The sequence below is a fragment of the Thalassophryne amazonica genome, chromosome 8, assembly GCF_902500255.1.
Source record: "Thalassophryne amazonica chromosome 8, fThaAma1.1, whole genome shotgun sequence".
NCBI classification, from domain to species: Eukaryota; Metazoa; Chordata; class Actinopteri; order Batrachoidiformes; family Batrachoididae; genus Thalassophryne; species Thalassophryne amazonica.
The window spans coordinates 52,779,985-52,797,408 of record NC_047110.1 but is presented as its reverse complement, the minus strand read 5'-3'; the positions used below and the strand labels follow the sequence as shown (position 1 = coordinate 52,797,408).

At 40.0% G+C, this 17,424-nt stretch overlaps 1 protein-coding gene across 2 annotated transcripts in view; it reads left to right on the top strand.

Moving 5' to 3' along the window:
• Positions 1–17,424, top strand: part of tspan18b (tetraspanin 18b) — a 180,567-nt gene that overhangs the window by 116,381 nt on the left and 46,762 nt on the right. For both annotated transcript variants that reach the window (XM_034176263.1, XM_034176262.1), the window contains one exon: positions 14,113–14,198. In XM_034176263.1, the coding sequence (XP_034032154.1) occupies positions 14,196–14,198 (3 nt within the window). In that variant the 5' untranslated portion in view covers positions 14,113–14,195. The remainder of the gene's footprint in view (positions 1–14,112; positions 14,199–17,424) is intronic.

Genomic DNA, 17,424 nt, shown 5'->3' with positions numbered 1-17,424 from the left:
TTCGTGCCTCCACAGACAGCTCAGCACATTTGATGCTGCAGTTGTCAGTTCCAGTCCTTTGAAAGTGGCTCCAAAGTGTTGTCAGTCAAAAGCAAGCTGCTGACTGTTTTCACACAGTGAGGCTGGAATACCAGAGGTTTAATTGGCTCACGTTGCTGTATCATTATTTTCAGCTGGGAGACACTTGTGGCAAAGCAGTTGAGATGCAGGAAAAAAGTTTAAAGCATTTATGTTGATTAGACACGCTTGGTCGGAGACGTGCTCTTGGTTGACACTTGGAACCGATGTGTGGTGTGAAAGCAAGTCTGAATAATACATGAGTTAAGAGACATGTCAAGGTCACATCAGAAGCTGCACGAATAGGCTGCAGTGAAAGTTAATGAGTAATTAAGCAAGTGGAGAGGAACATGGCACATCTGACAATTTTACCTGAGATGAAATTTAGCCTGGACGGTTACTTTTAAAGGCAGAATAGACTCCCAGTGGGCGTTTATGGTAAAAATATTATGTCACTATTTTCTAATCTTTTTAATACAATTTTGGAAATAATTATTATTATTTTACTCTCTGTATATATAGTGATGTTAAATGCCAAATATATATGCAATTTGTTCTTGCAAGACAGATAGTATGTAGTGCATGAGTGAACGTGGTGTGTGTGTGTGTGTGAGACCTTCACCTGCCCTTCCTGATCGACTTATAACATTTTATTTAAACCTCGCAGATAACTTATATCAGGAAGGGGTGACCACCAAAACAACATGAAGACAGATGAGGATGAAAGACAAGTGGTGACAGTAATAACTGTGAGGTGATGAAAAATGTGAGACACCAAAGAGGATACATACCAGGACAAACAACCAGGACAAACAACCACACATAAACAACAGTGACAGCAATAGTCTGTTGTCTAGTTATGGTGCTTTTCTACTTCACAAAAGTAGCTCTACTCTGTTTTTTTGCTTTTCCACTAGGGTTAGTACCTGGTACCAGGTGCTTTTTTTAGTACCTGCTCAGGAGTGGTTCCAAGCGAGCCAAGCCGATACTAAAATGTGACGTCAACAGGCTGCCGGCCAATGATTGGTCAGAGAATGTCGTCACTGGATGAGTCATGAGCATGCCGTCCGAGACGAAAATCAAAACCCGCCATTTTTAAATAGTCACAGCGACCGTCCTTTTCTTTCGTTTCACGGCGAGTTTTTTTTTTTTTTTTACTCGCACAAAACCACACCGTGGTCCGTGGATGAGCTGCAGACGTTTCTGTGTTTGGTGGCGGAGGAGAGAATACAGGGAGGTGGATGAAGCGACCCGAAATGAGAAAATCTCCCAGTCTTTGGCCGCGCCTGGTTCACCGGACATTACAGCAACGCAGAGAACAGCTGAAAAAGCTTAAAAGTGATTACAGGACCACAACGACCGGAGTAGGTCGGGCCGTAAGGGCTGGAAATGGTTCGCCCGCAGGAACGCTGTTTACGGACACCGAACGGCAAGCAACGGGAGGCAGGATGACCGTGACTCGGCTTTGTTGGAAGCGACGGATGGTAAGTGTTTTTGTGACTGTAGTCTGCTTGAAAGCACCGTTTAACGTTACTTATCCCATTGGTGGGAAGCGCACTTTAACAAACAAAGATTTTGAATCTAAACCTGTGTTAAAGTAACATCGTTGTCTCATGTACGCGGACACAGTAAGCTAGCTGACTGCTAACTAGTGAGCTAGCTAATTCCGTGCTCCGCTTTAAATTATTAACTTCTGACAGAAAAACACAAGTCAGCATGACAACAAACGTGTGCATTGACTCATTTAGTGCCATTACTGTGATGTGTTTTGTTTTGTTTTTACTTGTTGCTATTTTGTGTTTTTGTTGAAGAATCCAGTTCCATAAGCGAGGAGGGTTCGAACACCAGCTTCAACATCTGTATCAACGTCCAGCACCACACAGGAACGTGTCATCACAGGTAAGAATAATGTGTCTCACATCACTTAAATTTCCCAAATACGATATATACAGGGTGGACCCCCCACCCCTTCACCAAAAAAAAAAAAAAACTAACAAAAACAAAAAAAAACCCAGTACCCATAAATATTGTAATAAATCCAGCAAATTTTGCTGGACCTTCCCAAAGTTTCAGTTATCTTGGTCGCTTTGCATAAAAGTCATGTTCTAAATGATGCTCCAAATGGTCTGATTTGTTGGCGGATAATTTCGAAAGAACATAATTTTTATGTGACCAAGATAACTGAAACTCGGGAATGATCATACAGAGACTGAAAGGTTTTTGTTTTGTTTTTTTTTTGTAGGATTTTATTACAATTCTTCTGGGGGTTTTTTTGTTGTTGTTTTGTTTTTTTGGGGGGGGGGGGGTGTCACTCTTGGTTTTTTTTTTTTTTTTTTTACTTGCTTTCCCATTTCTACCTTCATTATTGTCCAGGCAAGAGAAAAAGGAGCCTGTTCCAGCAAGTGAATCTGTCCATCTTGAGTGACGTTGAGGCTGAAGCTGAACTGGGTTCAGTGTGATCGACACATCCGGCTGATCCTTGAGGAAGCAACGGTGGTGGAAGCTGCATTTAATCAGGCATATCTTGGCATGCTGGGCAACCTTGTGCACGCGATGCGTGACCGGGATGTGTGACCTGCGCCCCCAACCCAGACTACAGACACATGAAACTTTTGTATAGTTTGTGTTGCTTTTTTCTTTTTTTTTTTTTTCTTTTTTGTATTTGCTCTTATTTTGTTGCAGTAAACAATCTGACTTGTGACTGTATCATAATTTGTCATTTCAGGCTGAGTCAACAGTAAAAAACATTTTGTCATTGATGTTTTGGTGCAATGAAGGTTCATTTGTAAGAATTTTTAATTTGGGTTTTTGCCGCTCCAGAAGACACTGCACACTACACCTGGCTGAATCTTTACACAGATGCTGGAATAATCATGTCAAAACTGAGATTTTACCAAATGGTATTTAACATAAACAAAAAGGTTTAGTCACTTCAGTGAAGGCACCATTACATCAAGGAATTTTGAACAACCAGTTTTACTGCCTGTTACATTTACATTTATGACCCCATTAAATGTAAAACTTATTTTACTACTGCATTATGCTTAAACAGCTTTTCAAACTGTTAGCCTTTAAATCAGTAAACCTTGGTAACTTTTACAAATCAAACTGATGTTACACAAGTGGAGACATTTTAGCAAAAAGTACAAAAATTTATTCAAAATTCACAGTGAAACATAACTGGTGTATAACATGATGATGACAAAGGTGTCCCATTCCATGGCATGAACCTCCGCAGCGGTGACTCTGAGAAAACCATCTGAAACACACACATACAGCATACATATTTTAATTAGTGCTGTCAGGTTATTAAAAAAAATAATGTAATTGATTACAGGGTTTGTGATTAGTTAATTTAAGTGAATCATTTAATTGCAGGTATATTTTACAAAAACCTCAGATCTGTGTGTGTTTGGGGCACTTAATAATCAGGTAAAAAAGGATCAGGGTTATTTTTGTTACATATCAAGGCGGTATTAAACAAGCTGTAAATTGATCTTAAGTTGGGAGAACTGTAACTGTAATTTGGATGGGTTAAATGCAGACAGATTTATTGTATGTATGTGTACAATGACAATAAAAGGTTATATTATAAAGAATGTCTATAAAAACAGAATTGTGGGAGTTTGGAGGCTGATTCTTTCTGCACAATATGACTCCTTTAATAATTATCTTATTATATTTCATATTTAAATTTGTCCATTGAACATTAAAAGTTGGATGAAAAACAAATCAAACGTTTTTAATGTGTTTTAAGCCTGTTCGAGTTTAGTGACAACGTTAATTAACGGTCATTAAAACCGAATCAACATTTTGTGCATGAAAGTCAGTAAATGCACAAACTCCCACATTTGAGATTTAACAATAAGTTATCAAAGCAAGTTACTTTGGTTAAAAAAAAGTATTGACATTAACACGTTTATTGCTCAGAAACGCGTCTTTATTTACAGACCAAGTCACTGACGTCAAAACAAAACAGAGCAAAATGTGACTGAAGGCATGACAGGTGCTGTAATTAATTAATCTAAATTAACGCTTTATTTTGACAGCCACAATTTTAATAATTAATAGCGACAGCCTGCAGTTATTACTTATTTACAAGCTACTTAGGAAGCTAACGATTAGCTTACCGTCATGCTTTGGCTCTTCGTCTCTTTTCAGGTTGTACTTGTATCTTCTTCGTCTTCATCTTCATATTGTTGTATGAATTCCCAAAGTCTTCTGTACTTTTCAAGCGTGTTTCATCTCGCCGCCAGCAGCTTTCTCTTAAAAACTCACAGAGCAATAAACACACGGAGTCCGCCATTGTTTATGTTTATGTCGCATATAAAACGACATCACTGCAGTTTGCTCTGCTGACCCCGCCCACGTTGAAGAGGTACTATTTGTAGTAGAAAAAGATGCGCTTGGAACCAAACCGAGTAGAGCCGAGTAGTGCTGGAGCTTTGTAGTAGAAAAGCGGCTTTAGTGAGCATCCATACCCTATTCTAGGACACCAGAGTCTTGATCCCCTTGGGAACACCCTAAACTGAATTGTGGTGATGGCCACAAACACTTAACCATCCACACACAGACATCTAGATCACAGCTAAATAACTAATCACTACTGTGGCTGGTGTGCTGAGTCATACAAAAGTACAGAACCTTACCATATGATGTGGACCACTCCGGCATGCCGGGAGCCACACGGGTGATTGCATGCAACTCAATGAAAAGAGGTCCAGGATGCAGAGCCCCAGGAAAAACAAGGACATAAAGGACAGTAGAAGGGCACAGGGGCCAGGAAGGGCACCCACCAGGACTACCGGGGCAGCCCCGAGGGGCCTCCAGAGGAACAGCCCAGGCAGAGCCAAAACGCACACCCGCACCGCAACCCACCCCCCCCCCATGGAGGCACAGGAAACAAACCCACACACAAGGGGAAGCACCCAAGGCGCCGGTGTAGGCCCACAAGGGGGGTGCCCTAGAGCCGCACCAGAAGGCCCACAAATTCTGGAAATTATTGAATAGTATCCACTGTGGTAGCCCTGACCAAATGCTGAAAGACAAACTACACTGAGCAGTACAACCAAACAATTTTCCCAGTTTTTTTTTTAAACATCAAAGGTGACAAATTCCCAAGTCCCTTTTTATACAGATTTAATATAAATCATGCACAATTCTGCAAAATATAAACAATCGACAAAATGATTGACCTGATTTTGACTTATATTTAATTACAGTAAAGCTTTTGCATGAATCCCATCCCGAAATAAACAGTAGTTTAAACTGCACTGTCTGCCTTGCTTCAATTAATGGTCACCTTCCTGTTGTCACCCACCTCCACAACTGATAAGGGAAGACAAACCCTTAAAATGTCATATAGATTTATGGTGGAGCTACTGATTTTCACAGAAATATTATCGAGAAAGGAAGGAATGTTTTGGCATAATTTAGAGATTTTGAGAAAACTTATATACCATATTTTCTGGACTATATGCCGATTCAGAGTATAGTCACATTTGTGCAAAATGCATATGAAGAGGAAAAATAGTATACTGCTCAAAAGATTTAGGAGAACACGTTCCCCTCATTCTTTTGAGCAGTATATATATAAGTTGCATTGATCTGTAAGTCACATTTATTTTGAAACACGATGCTACTGTTTCATGCGCCAAGAAGCAAAATGAATTCACTTCAAGCATGATTTATTTGTAACCTCATTAACAAGCACAACCTAATGAGTGAATTAAAGTTATTATATGAGGCACAAAGAATTCAAGAAGAAACTGCTTCTTGTTGCCGCTGAACAGATGAAAGTGTCAAGAAGCTAAACGTGCACATTTGCCTCACATTTGCCTCACAAAATGTTACTAACTTTACTTTTCTGTCAGCTAATAATTGTTTATGTTCAAGTAAATAAATTCAATTTATTTTATTTTTTTAGCCCAAAATCACAACAACACTGCTTCAAGGTGCTTCACACGAGTATGGTCAAGCTTTGCCAACACCCCTGAGCATGCACACAGGTGAAAGTGGTAAGGACAAACGGCGTCTGGCATTTATTGAGGAAGAAACCTCAAGCAGATCAGACTCAAGGGGGTGACCCACTGCCTGGCCCATTCAAACAGTAACAAGGTTTTTACAAAAGATGAGATAAACAAACAGAAGAAACAGGGGGAAAAAAGAAAAGCAACAAAAACAAAGTTTATTATTAAGATAACAACTATCCATCTTAGTGGTTAGTCTCCACCCCAGGTCTTGAATAGGTAGGGCATCCTGAGGTCAGTTTGAAACTCTAGGGTGCAGGGCCAGCATCCATTAAAGTGCTCATCAGTGCCTCAGACAGAGTGCACAGAATCAGTCGGTTGATTGAATGTGTAGTGCTGTTCAATTCTGGTGATCTTTGTGAAAAACATTTTAATTGTCCACAGCCTAACACATCATATTGCACGTCCAGAGTATGCACCATAAACCGAGCCTTGGAAAACAAATTTTGCTCCACCATGTTTTGAGTTCTGCATGTGCTGCGTGCTGATAGCATGTTTATCATCAACCATCATCAATTTTATTTATATAGCGCCAAATCACAACAAACAGTTGCCCCAAGGCGCTTTATATTGTAAGGCAAGGCCATACAATAATTACGTAAAAACCCCAACAGTCAAAACGACCCCCTGTGAGCAAGCACTTGGCGACAGTGGGAAGGAAAAACTCCCTTTTAACAGGAAGAAACCTCCAGCGGAACCAGGGTCAGTGAGGGGCAGTCTTCTGCTGGGACTGGTTGGGGCTGAGGGAGAGAACCAAGAAAAAGACATGCTGTGGAGGGGAGCAGAGATCAATCACTAATGATTAAATGCAGAGTGGTGCATACAGAGCAAAAAGAGAAAGAAACAGTGCATCATGGGAACCCCCCAGCAGTCTAAGTCTATAGCAGCATAACTAAGGGATGGTTCAGGGTCACCTGATCCAGCCCTAACTATAAGCTTTAGCAAAAAGGAAAGTTTTAAGCCTAATCTTAAAAGTAAAGAGGGTGTCTGTCTCCCTGATCTGAATTGGGAGCTGGTTCCACAGGAGAGGAGCCTGAAAGCTGAAGGCTCTGCCTCCCATTCTACTCTTACAAACCCTAGGAACTACAAGTAAGCCTGCAGTCTGAGAGCGAAGCGCCCTATTGGAGTGATATGGTACTATGAGGTCCCTAAGATAAGATGGGACCTGATTATTCAAAACCTTATAAGTAAGAAGAAGAATTTTAAATTCTATTCTAGAATTAACAGGAAGCCAATGAAGAGAGGCCAATATGGGTGAGATATGCTCTCTCCTTTAGTCCCCGCTAGTACTCTAGCTGCAGCATTTTGAATTAACTGAAGGCTTTTCAGGGAACTTTTAGGACAACCTGATAATAATGAATTACAATAGTCCAGCCTAGAGGAAATAAATGCATGAATTAGTTTTTCAGCATCACTCTGAGACAAGACCTTTCTCATTTTAGAGATATTGCGTAAATGCAAAAAAGCAGTCCTACATATTTGTTTAATATGCGCTTTGAATTACATATCCTGATCAAAAATGACTCCAAGATTTCTCACAGTATTACTAGAGGTCAGGGTAATGCCATCCAGAGTAAGGATCTGGTTAGACACCATGTTTCTAAGATTTGTGGGGCCAAGTACAATAACTTCAGTTTTATCTGAGTTTAAAAGCAGGAAATTAGAGGTCATCCATGTCTTTATGTCTGTAAGACAATCCTGCAGTTTAGCTAATTGGTGTGTGTCCTCTGGCTTCATTGAAAGATAAAGCTGGGTATCATCTGCGTAACAATGAAAATTTAAGCAATGCTGTCTAATAATACTGCCTAAGGGAAGCATGTATAAAGTGAATAAAATTGGTCCTAGCACAGAACCTTGTGGAACTCCATAATTAACCTTAGTCTGTGAAGAAGATTCCCCATTTACATGAACAAATTGTAATCTATTAGATAAATATGATTCAAACCACCGCAGCGCAGTGCCTTTAATACCTATGGCATGCTCTAATCTCTGTAATAAAATTTTATGGTCAACAGTATCAAAAGCAGCACTGAGGTCTAACAGAACAAGCACAGAGATGAGTCCACTGTCTGAGGCCATAAGAAGATCATTTGTAACCTTCACTAATGCTGTTTCTGTACTATGATGAATTCTAAAACCTGACTGAAACTCTTCAAATAGACCATTCCTCTGCAGAGGAATGCTGCTGTTTTACAACTACCCTTTCAAGAATGTTTGAGAGAAAAGGAAGGTTGGAGATTGGCCTATAATTAGCTAAGATAGCTGGGTCAAGTGATGGCTTTTTAAGTAATGGTTTAATTACTGCCACCTTAAAAGCCTGTGGTACATAGCCAACTAATAAAGATAGATTGATCATATTTAAGATTGAAGCATTAAATAATGGTAGGGCTTCCTTGAGCAGTCTGGTAGGAATGGGGTCTAATAGACATGTTGATGGTTTGGATGAAGTAACTAATGAAAATAACTTGGACAGAACAATCTGAAAGAAAGAGTCTAACCAAATACCGGCATCACTGAAAGCAGCCAAAGATAACGATACATCTTTGGGATGGTTATGAGTAATTTTTTCTCTAATAGTTAAAATTTTATTAGCAAAGAAAGTCATGAAGTCATTACTAGTTAAACTTAAAGGAATACTCGGCTCAATAGAGCTCTGACTCTTTGTCAGCCTGGCTACAGTGCTGAAAAGAAACCTGTGGTTGTTCTTATTTTCTTCAATTAGTGATGAGTAGTAAGCTGTCCTACCTTTACGGAGGGCTTTTTTATAGAGCAACAGACTCTTTTTCCAGGCTAAGTGAAGATCTTCTAAATTAGTGAGACGCCATTTCCTCTCCAATTTACGGGTTATCTGCTTTAAGCTGCGAGTTTGTGAGTTATACCACGGAGTCAGGCACTTCTGATTTAAAGCTCTCTTTTTCAGAGGAGCTACAGCATCCAAAGTTGTCTTCAATGAGGATGTAAAACTATTGACGAGATACTCTATCTCACTTACAGAGTTTAGGTAGCTACTCTGCACTGTGTTGGTATATGGCATTAGAGAACATAAAGAAGGAATCATATCCTTAAACCTAGTTACAGCACTTTCTGAAAGACTTCTAGTGTAATGAAACTTATTCCCCACTGCTGGGTAGTCCATCAGAGTAAATGTAAATGTTATTAAGAAATGATCAGACAGAAGGGAGTTTTCAGGGAATACTGTTAAGTCTTCAATTTCCATACCATAAGTCAGAACAGGATCTAAGATATGATTAAAGTGGTGGGTGGACTCATTTACATTTTGAGCAAAGCCACTTGAGTCTAATAATAGATTAAATGCAGTGTTGAGGCTGTCATTCTCAGCATCTGTGTGGATGTTAAAATCGCCCACTATAATTATCTTATCTGAGCTAAGCACTAAGTCAGACAAAAGGTCTGAAAATTCACAGAGAAACTCACAATAATGACCAGGAGGACGATAGATAACAACAAATAAAACTGGTTTTTGGGACTTCCAATTTGGATGGACAAGACTAAGAGTCAAGCTTTCAAATGAATTAAAGCTCTGTCTGGGTTTTTGATTAATTAATAAGCTGGAATGGAAGATTGCTGCTAACCCTCCGCCTCGGCCCGTGTTACAAGCATTCTGGCAGTTAGTGTGACTCGGGGGTGTTGACTCATTTAAACTAACATATTCATCCTGCTGTAACCAGGTTTCTGTAAGGCAGAATAAATCAATATGTTGATCAATTATTATATCATTTACTAACAGGGACTTAGAAGAGAGAGACCTAATGTTTAATAGACCACATTTAACTGTTTTAGTCTGTAGTGCAGTTGAAGGTTCTATATTATTTTTTCTTTTTGAGTTTTTATGCTTAAATAGATTTTTGCTGGTTATTGGTGGTCTGGGATCAGGCACCGTCTCTATGGGGATGGGGTAATGAGGGGATGGCAGGGGGAGAGAAGCTGCAGAGAGGTGTGTAAGACTACAACTCTGCTTCCTGGAGAAAACTACAGAGTCCGACATTGTTTTTGCAAAGTTACACACCGATTCAATGTTAATTTTAGTGACCTCCGATTGGCGTAACCGGGTGTCATTACTGCCGACGTGAATTACAATCTTACCAAATTTACGCTTAGCCTTAGCCAGCAGTTTCAAATTTCCTTCAATGTCGCCTGCTCTGGCCCCCGGAAGACAATTGACTATGGTTGCTGGTGTCGCTAACTTCACATTTCTCAAAACAGAGTCGCCAATAACTAGAGTTTGATCCTCGGCGGGTGTGTCGCCGAGTGGGGAAAAACGGTTAGAAAGGTGAACGGGTTGGCGGTGTACACGGGGCTTCTGTTTAGGGCTACGCTTCCTCCTCACAGTCACCTAGTCGGCCTGCTTTCCCGGCTGCTCGGGATCTGCGAGAGGGAAACTAACGGCGGCTAAGCAACCTTGGTCCGCACCGACTACAGGGGCCTGGCTAGCTGTAGAATTTTCCACGGTGCGGAGCCGAGTCTCCAATTCACCCAGCCTGGCCTCCAAAGCTACGAATAAGCTACACTTATTACAAGTACCATTACTGCTAAAGGAGGCCAAGGAATAATTAAACATTTCACACCCAGAGCAGAAAAGTGTGGGAGAGACAGGAGAAGCCACCATGCTAAACTGGCTAAGAGCTAGTAGCTGTGCTAAGCTAGCGGATTCCTAAAAACACACAAAATGAATGTGTAAATAATTTAGAGGTGATTCAGCAGAGGGAGTGTTTTAGTTAAGGCATGGGAAGATTACACTGTGAAGCAAATCGTTATCTAGGTAACTAGATCAATCTAACTGCGCAGATTAAACAGCTAACAGATACAGCAAAACACTGCTGTGCTCCGGAACAGGAAGTGATACAATACCGCAGTGAGAGCCAACCACCAGTAGAGGAAAAGGTGCACCTTTGTTGTTTAAAGTGCAATAACTTGAAAATAATAGCATATTAACTGTCCAAACTTTATACACCCATAGAACATACACCATTAATAGAATACTAATAAGTGCAGGTGAAATATCAATGTGATTTTTAAATTAGAGCATGACCAATATAAGTAAGTCCCTTCGGCTGCTCCCTTGTTTTCAATCGGGGTCGCCACAATAGATACAAGGTGGGTCTGCATGTTGTTTTGGCACGTTTTATACCGGGTGCTCTTCCTGACGCAACTCCACATTACATGGAGAAATGTGGCAGGGGTGGGGGTTGATCTGGGAACTTTCTGCACTGAAACCAAGCACAATAAGCACTTGACTTTTTCTTCTTTTTTTTTTAAACGGAGAGCCGTTATAACAATATTAGAGTAACTCATTTATCATAAGACATCTGTCACATTACATTAAAAATGACAAAGACATGTAACTGAGGCTTGATGTTTTACAGTTTAACCTTGAACTTTATTACAAATAACTATGCTTATTACCAACAACTAACCTTCCCCCGGATTGGCACTCACCATGTCATATCGCTCAGCATTTGCATAAAATAGACTTTGCGTGTATTTTGGCCCTGCCTAGCTGGCGGCATATTAACCACTTGTCTTTTGTCGCTGTACAGTACACACTGATTGAAAATTAGCACTGATGCCTCACAGCAAGAAGGTCCCAGGTAGGCCTGCGCAGTTTAGGCGGTTTAATCGGTACACAGTATAATTTTGGCCTACGGTAGAGATTTGGAATCCACCGACTAATTGCGATAACGGCCGCTGAGTTTTTTGATCGAGGAAAACTCCTCTGTGAAGCGGCTGTGTGTGTGTGAACCAGTTTGCTGCAGAGGAGAGGGGTGTTCTGAGATGAGCTGACTGACTCTCACTGCTGTTCATGTAAGTTTGTGAGACGCCGGACGCGCTGGGGGAAGGTCGAGGCTCCGTCGTGACCTGAATCAAACAGAAAGAGAAAGCGGCACATTTAATAACGCAATGATTTTTTTTTAACCAGAGAAGAAAGACAAAATCAGCCAGGTAACGTCGATTTACCCAGACTGACTTCAAATATGAGTAAATTAAGTATTTTTTATAAAATGTTTTGATGGTTTTGTGTTGAGTTTAGTAAATGAGGAGGTGACCATCCTGAAAGCGCTTCATGTATTCAGAGCGGGTGTGCCATCTAGTGTTCAAGAGATGAAACTTCAGCCGCTGACTATAAATTTATTTAATTCTTTCACCAAAACATCAAATCTAGGCTTGCATCTTAGATGTACCTTCCGGTAAATTGTACCAATAGATTTGAGATCTGCACAATAAATGTTTTCAAAATTATGTCATGTTTTTTTTTTTTTTCATTTTTATTTATTTATTTTGATCGCTTAAACTTTGCTAAGGGACCCATTCAGAAACACTTTATCATTTTTACACTTAGGTTTAGATAACTTTGAAAACCATTATCGGACTAATATCTTCCAATACGTTTTGGTCCGATAATTTTTAGACCATTAACATATGTGGTAAACAAAGGTTTAACTTGTGGTTAAAATTTTAACCAAACTAATTTCAGACAAGTTATTTAAATTAACATCATGTCTGAGGTTTATAAAGTGAAAATATCAGATATATGTTTTTGTTTTAAAGTAATGCGCTAATTTTGAAGGTTTTAGTGTGGAGATGCTGTGCCCAGCAGCAATGCATTTTGGGTATCTCAGTACATTCACGCTACATTCAAAACCACATGGTGTAAAAGTTCAGAGCGCACAATTTATGTTCTCACACACATTGTACGTTCAGAAACCACATGTCGGACTCATGTTTCCAGGAGCAGGACGTAAACAGAAGCTTTTTTTTTTTCAAACTTTATTTGCATTTCTTATTTTTACAAAAACTCTCCATAGGAGACATCAGAATTTAAAAAAAAAAAAAAAAAAAAATGACAAGACTTTACATGAGTTGAAGAAAGGGTGGAAAAGAAACAGAAGCTGCTCTCCTAAAGAGATGATCACCGTTTATGCTCTCTCTGGTGTTTGCACATGCACAGTGCGAGAGGTTGGACGCTTGTAGCACTTCAGCAGTGGGATACCCTCACAACGCTCGATCAGAATATCAAACAGGTTTGATTTTCATCCGACCATACGATTGCTGATCAGGAGGTGGTCGTGAGGTTAAACGCAGCTCATTACTTCATGTATACTACACGATGCAGGACACGGGATTAAGCTGAAACTCGACGCAATCCAACTTCGAGTTTCAGATCTTTCTCTAGATGACTGGCAGCCTACACAGAACTGTTGCACACTTTTTGATGTTTTGGAAATAGATCTGTTTCCTTACCAGTCTTCCTCATTTTTGACACCTACTGAGTCCACCATCTAAACAGCAAAGTGCCAAATTCCTGCACATATGACTCTTAAAGGGAGTTCCTCCCAAAACACAGCCCTGAATAATTAAGAGACTAAGAACAACCCCTGAACCATATTCTTCTCTCAGATTATGCCCCTTGTAAATACCAAAGTGGAGACCAAAATGCTCCAAATACATTAGTGGTTCACACTTTAGAATGTGCACTGTAAGTCATCAGCAAAAATTAAAACTGATTGGTCATGCCTGGTAAACATCTTGTCCTCGTAGTAGTGTTGGTATCTGGGCTGATAGGGCAGCGGATTAGTGCATTCCTAAAAGACAGCACTTTTGTTCAACGTCAGACACTGTTTGTTTTGCCTTCCAGCTGAGAAGTGAAATATTCACACAGATGAAATGCTGTTGCAGTCTTATATTAGATCACTGTTGAAAGCAAGTGCTTCATAAATAATAAATTCAAACTTGGACATTTTACATGTCCTAGAATCCTATTTATTGTGTGTGTGTGTGTGTGTGTGTGTGTGTGTGTGTGTGTGTGTGTGTGTGTGTGTGTGTGTGTGTGTGTGTGTGTGTGTGTGTGTGTGTGTGTGTGTGTGTGTGTGTGTGTGTGATTCCCCCCCAAGTGACACTGTTGTTTAAATGTGTTACACATAGCACCAGAATTGAGCCACTTTTCTGTTAACTCATCTCATTAATTCAATCCTGACCCCTGGCTTCCTGTGTGTTTCTATCCCAACAGCCCATGAAAACAGGAGAGGAGAGAAACCATCGGAAAAAGTCATCAGTTTTCCCTGAACAAAGACGAGGCACAAGAGAATACACATGGTATGTATTAAAATTTGTGTTTTGTCTACTACAATGCATAAAGTACACATCTTGTAGCAAAACAAGAGGAAGAAGAAGTGAGTCCTGTATAGTTGCTGAGGCTCAGTGGCCTATTCCCAGATTCCACAGTGTGAAGCAGATTAGAATCTGCTTGTTCCTCCTGGACAGGAAGCCGGTCCATCACAAGTTACTTCCCAGCCAAGGCTGGTACTACTCATTTACAGCTACAGTCCTTTACATTCCTAGTCCAACTCCCGAAGACACTGAGCTAAATGTTTTGTATGTTGCAAAACCATAACTTTTATTTTAACTCTAATATCCACATTTTAGAGCAGATGACTCAGTGAGATTGAAGATAGGCTATGAGTATTTAAACTTAGGTTTGATCCTTGGTTACACTTCCGGCCTGTGTCCTTGGACAAGACCCTTAATCTGCATTGTCCCAGTCCACCCAGCTGAAAATGGATGCTGGTCGTTGCTTGGGAAATAACTGTATCCCGTCAGTGGGGATTCGTAGACTTCTATCACCTCACGAAACAGTATCAGGGAGATATCATCAGCACCAATGGGCCTCAGGGCCAATATAGAACTTAGTGTAGGCCTGACACTGTAGCAGATATTGCCTGTGTGGCACATCTTTATTGTGTAAGATTTGAAGAAAACATCTCCATTTTTTTTAACCAAATCCACTGACATGTTAAACAACAAGGCAAATAGCAGAAAACAACTTGTGTGACTGGTTCTAATAAGATGCCGTCAGCACAGGCTGAAAGCCTTACTGTTACCTTGGCAAATTATGCTGTATAAAGCTCATACATGCACGCAGACACACAAGTTCTTTTGTCCATCACCATCACAGCAGGCCAGTGCTGGTCTTTGTTACCCTGTGATTAGCATTGGCATTCATAACATTAGTATTCCAGGCACGGCTGAGCAGCAGACATGGAGAGATTGAAAGGTTAAAGGGGAGTTTAGGCTGAGACAGTTCAGCTGTAATCAGTCAGTCAGAGTCCACAGATCATAAAAGCAACCAATCAGACAAATAAACTCATATAAACTATTCACGTACCATGTATTGTGGCACTGTACTGAACCAATCTGCTTTGACTGAAGTTTCATTTTAGATAACCTCAACATCTCACATTTCTATGTTCGTGCATGTAGGAACCCTGCTATAAGCAAATTTTCAGATGATTATTATTGCTGTGCACGCACAATGGAATTGCAGTTGTATCAGTCACAAATGGTGCAGTTTAAAGATGAAACACAAGTGTAACAATATAAACCACATTAAGGTGAAATCGTGAAATACTTAAGTTAAAATTGAAAATGCACAAAATTCACAATAAATATGGAGCATTAAATGTAACAATTGGCAGCAACAGAGTGCAAGTGAGTTTTGACACCAGTAAGTATAATTAAAGTCCACTGTATTATATATGTATGTATTAGTGGAGCCAGTGCTGTAGAATAATAATCACTGTGCACAAAGGCACAGTTTTGTTTTGTTTGTTTGTTTTTGTTTTGTTTTTTTTGTTTTTTGTTTTTTTTGGTAGAGCAACAAGGTCTGCTGTTATGAAAAGTGAGAGAGATTGTGGATTTTTGCTGTATGAAACTATATATTACATCGAAGGTTGTGCAATTTGACCTTACCTTCCAAAACATCTGATGTTCTGGAGTAGTTTGTGTGGCTGAAGTGCATTACTGCTACACAGTAATTGATTTAAACTGATGTTTGAGTGGATGATAAAAAGGAAAGGAACCCTAAAGACATTTTTCCTCACCAGCAATTCAGGTTTGTGTTCCGAGTAAGTTTTATGTGCAGTTTAGCAGTGTGCGCAGCAGGAAACACCACTCTAAATAAGAATGAAAACCCAAAATAAAGTCACTCTAACAACCCCCTGGTCATGGAATACAACATGGGCACACCAAAAGTCTGACAGAAGTCAAGAGTTGGGTGAGTTACAAGTCACCTGAACCATGTTGATCTCTTCAGCTGTACCAGAAACTGTTACAATTAAATCCAGGATGTTTTCATTTCTATACATTAGAAGACAAAATTAAATAATTTTCAATATTTTTCCAGTATGAGCCTTCAGTAGCAAACTTTTTGTTTACTTCTTTGAACCTGTTAGTGATACATTATATGTGTGCATCGCTTTCATCTGAGGTAAAAACACACATTTATAGGCATTACCCTGAAGGCTCTGGTTTCATCTTTGCATTACTTACGAAAACCCAGCCTGCAACACAAACTGGGGTAACACTTGTTTTTGCAGGTTTCTGTTTTCGTTGGAATGCAAATATATGGTTGGAAGCCCTGTCTTAACAAGCAGTCTAAAGTCAAGAACGGGTTTGAGGCGCTCAACGCTGTGGAAGTCGCCATGCTCAAACGACCATATGGCCTTATAAAAGGTGGTCACTTAGCAGACAAATGGCTCACCCTGTCGTAAAAGCGCCACCCACTTTTGTTTTCTGGAACAGGAACTAGCACTAAGCAGAGATGCCAAACACCGCTCTGCAGACAAAGGCTGCTCTCAATCCGTATCTGGGTTGCCTTGGAGACCAGCGCTCTTATAGAAGAGCTGTAAAGATGAGAATCATCCATAAAAGAACTCACAGTTCAGATCTCAATCACCTTTTGTGTCATGGCAGCCTGTGTTACCATCTTTTTGGGATTTAGTGAAGTTTGAGCACTTTAGCAATTGAGTTTGTGCATATTTTTATTATACTGTATATGTGTTTTTACTCCCATTGCCCTTTTTGTTTAAAGTTCCCTAAAATAGAAGCAGTTTGTTTATTTTTCCTTCAAATTACAGCCTCAGCTGAGACCATCTGCTATAAAATTCCCCGATATTCAATTTGGACAAAGATGCGCAATAAACTTGACATTATTAAAAGAATGTCCAGAGAGAAGCTCACCAGCATTCAGTGGTGGTCACAGCTAACCAAAACGTTAGCTTCGATAACCGCTAACTGAAAAGTTAACTTTTGTAACAATAAACTAATAGAAAAAAATTTACCAGAAGCTACAGCCAGCTGATAACCGCTAACTTTTAGTATTGATTCCGGTACACTGTCAGTTACTGACAAGCTAGTTTTGAGTTTAAGCAACACCAATGCTTCTGAGTAGACTCAAAGGCGATCACAAACAATGAATGAGAGCTCCTGTCTTTGTGCGCCCTGCCAACTGCTGTAAGGAAGAGTCATTTATATTCACAGCATA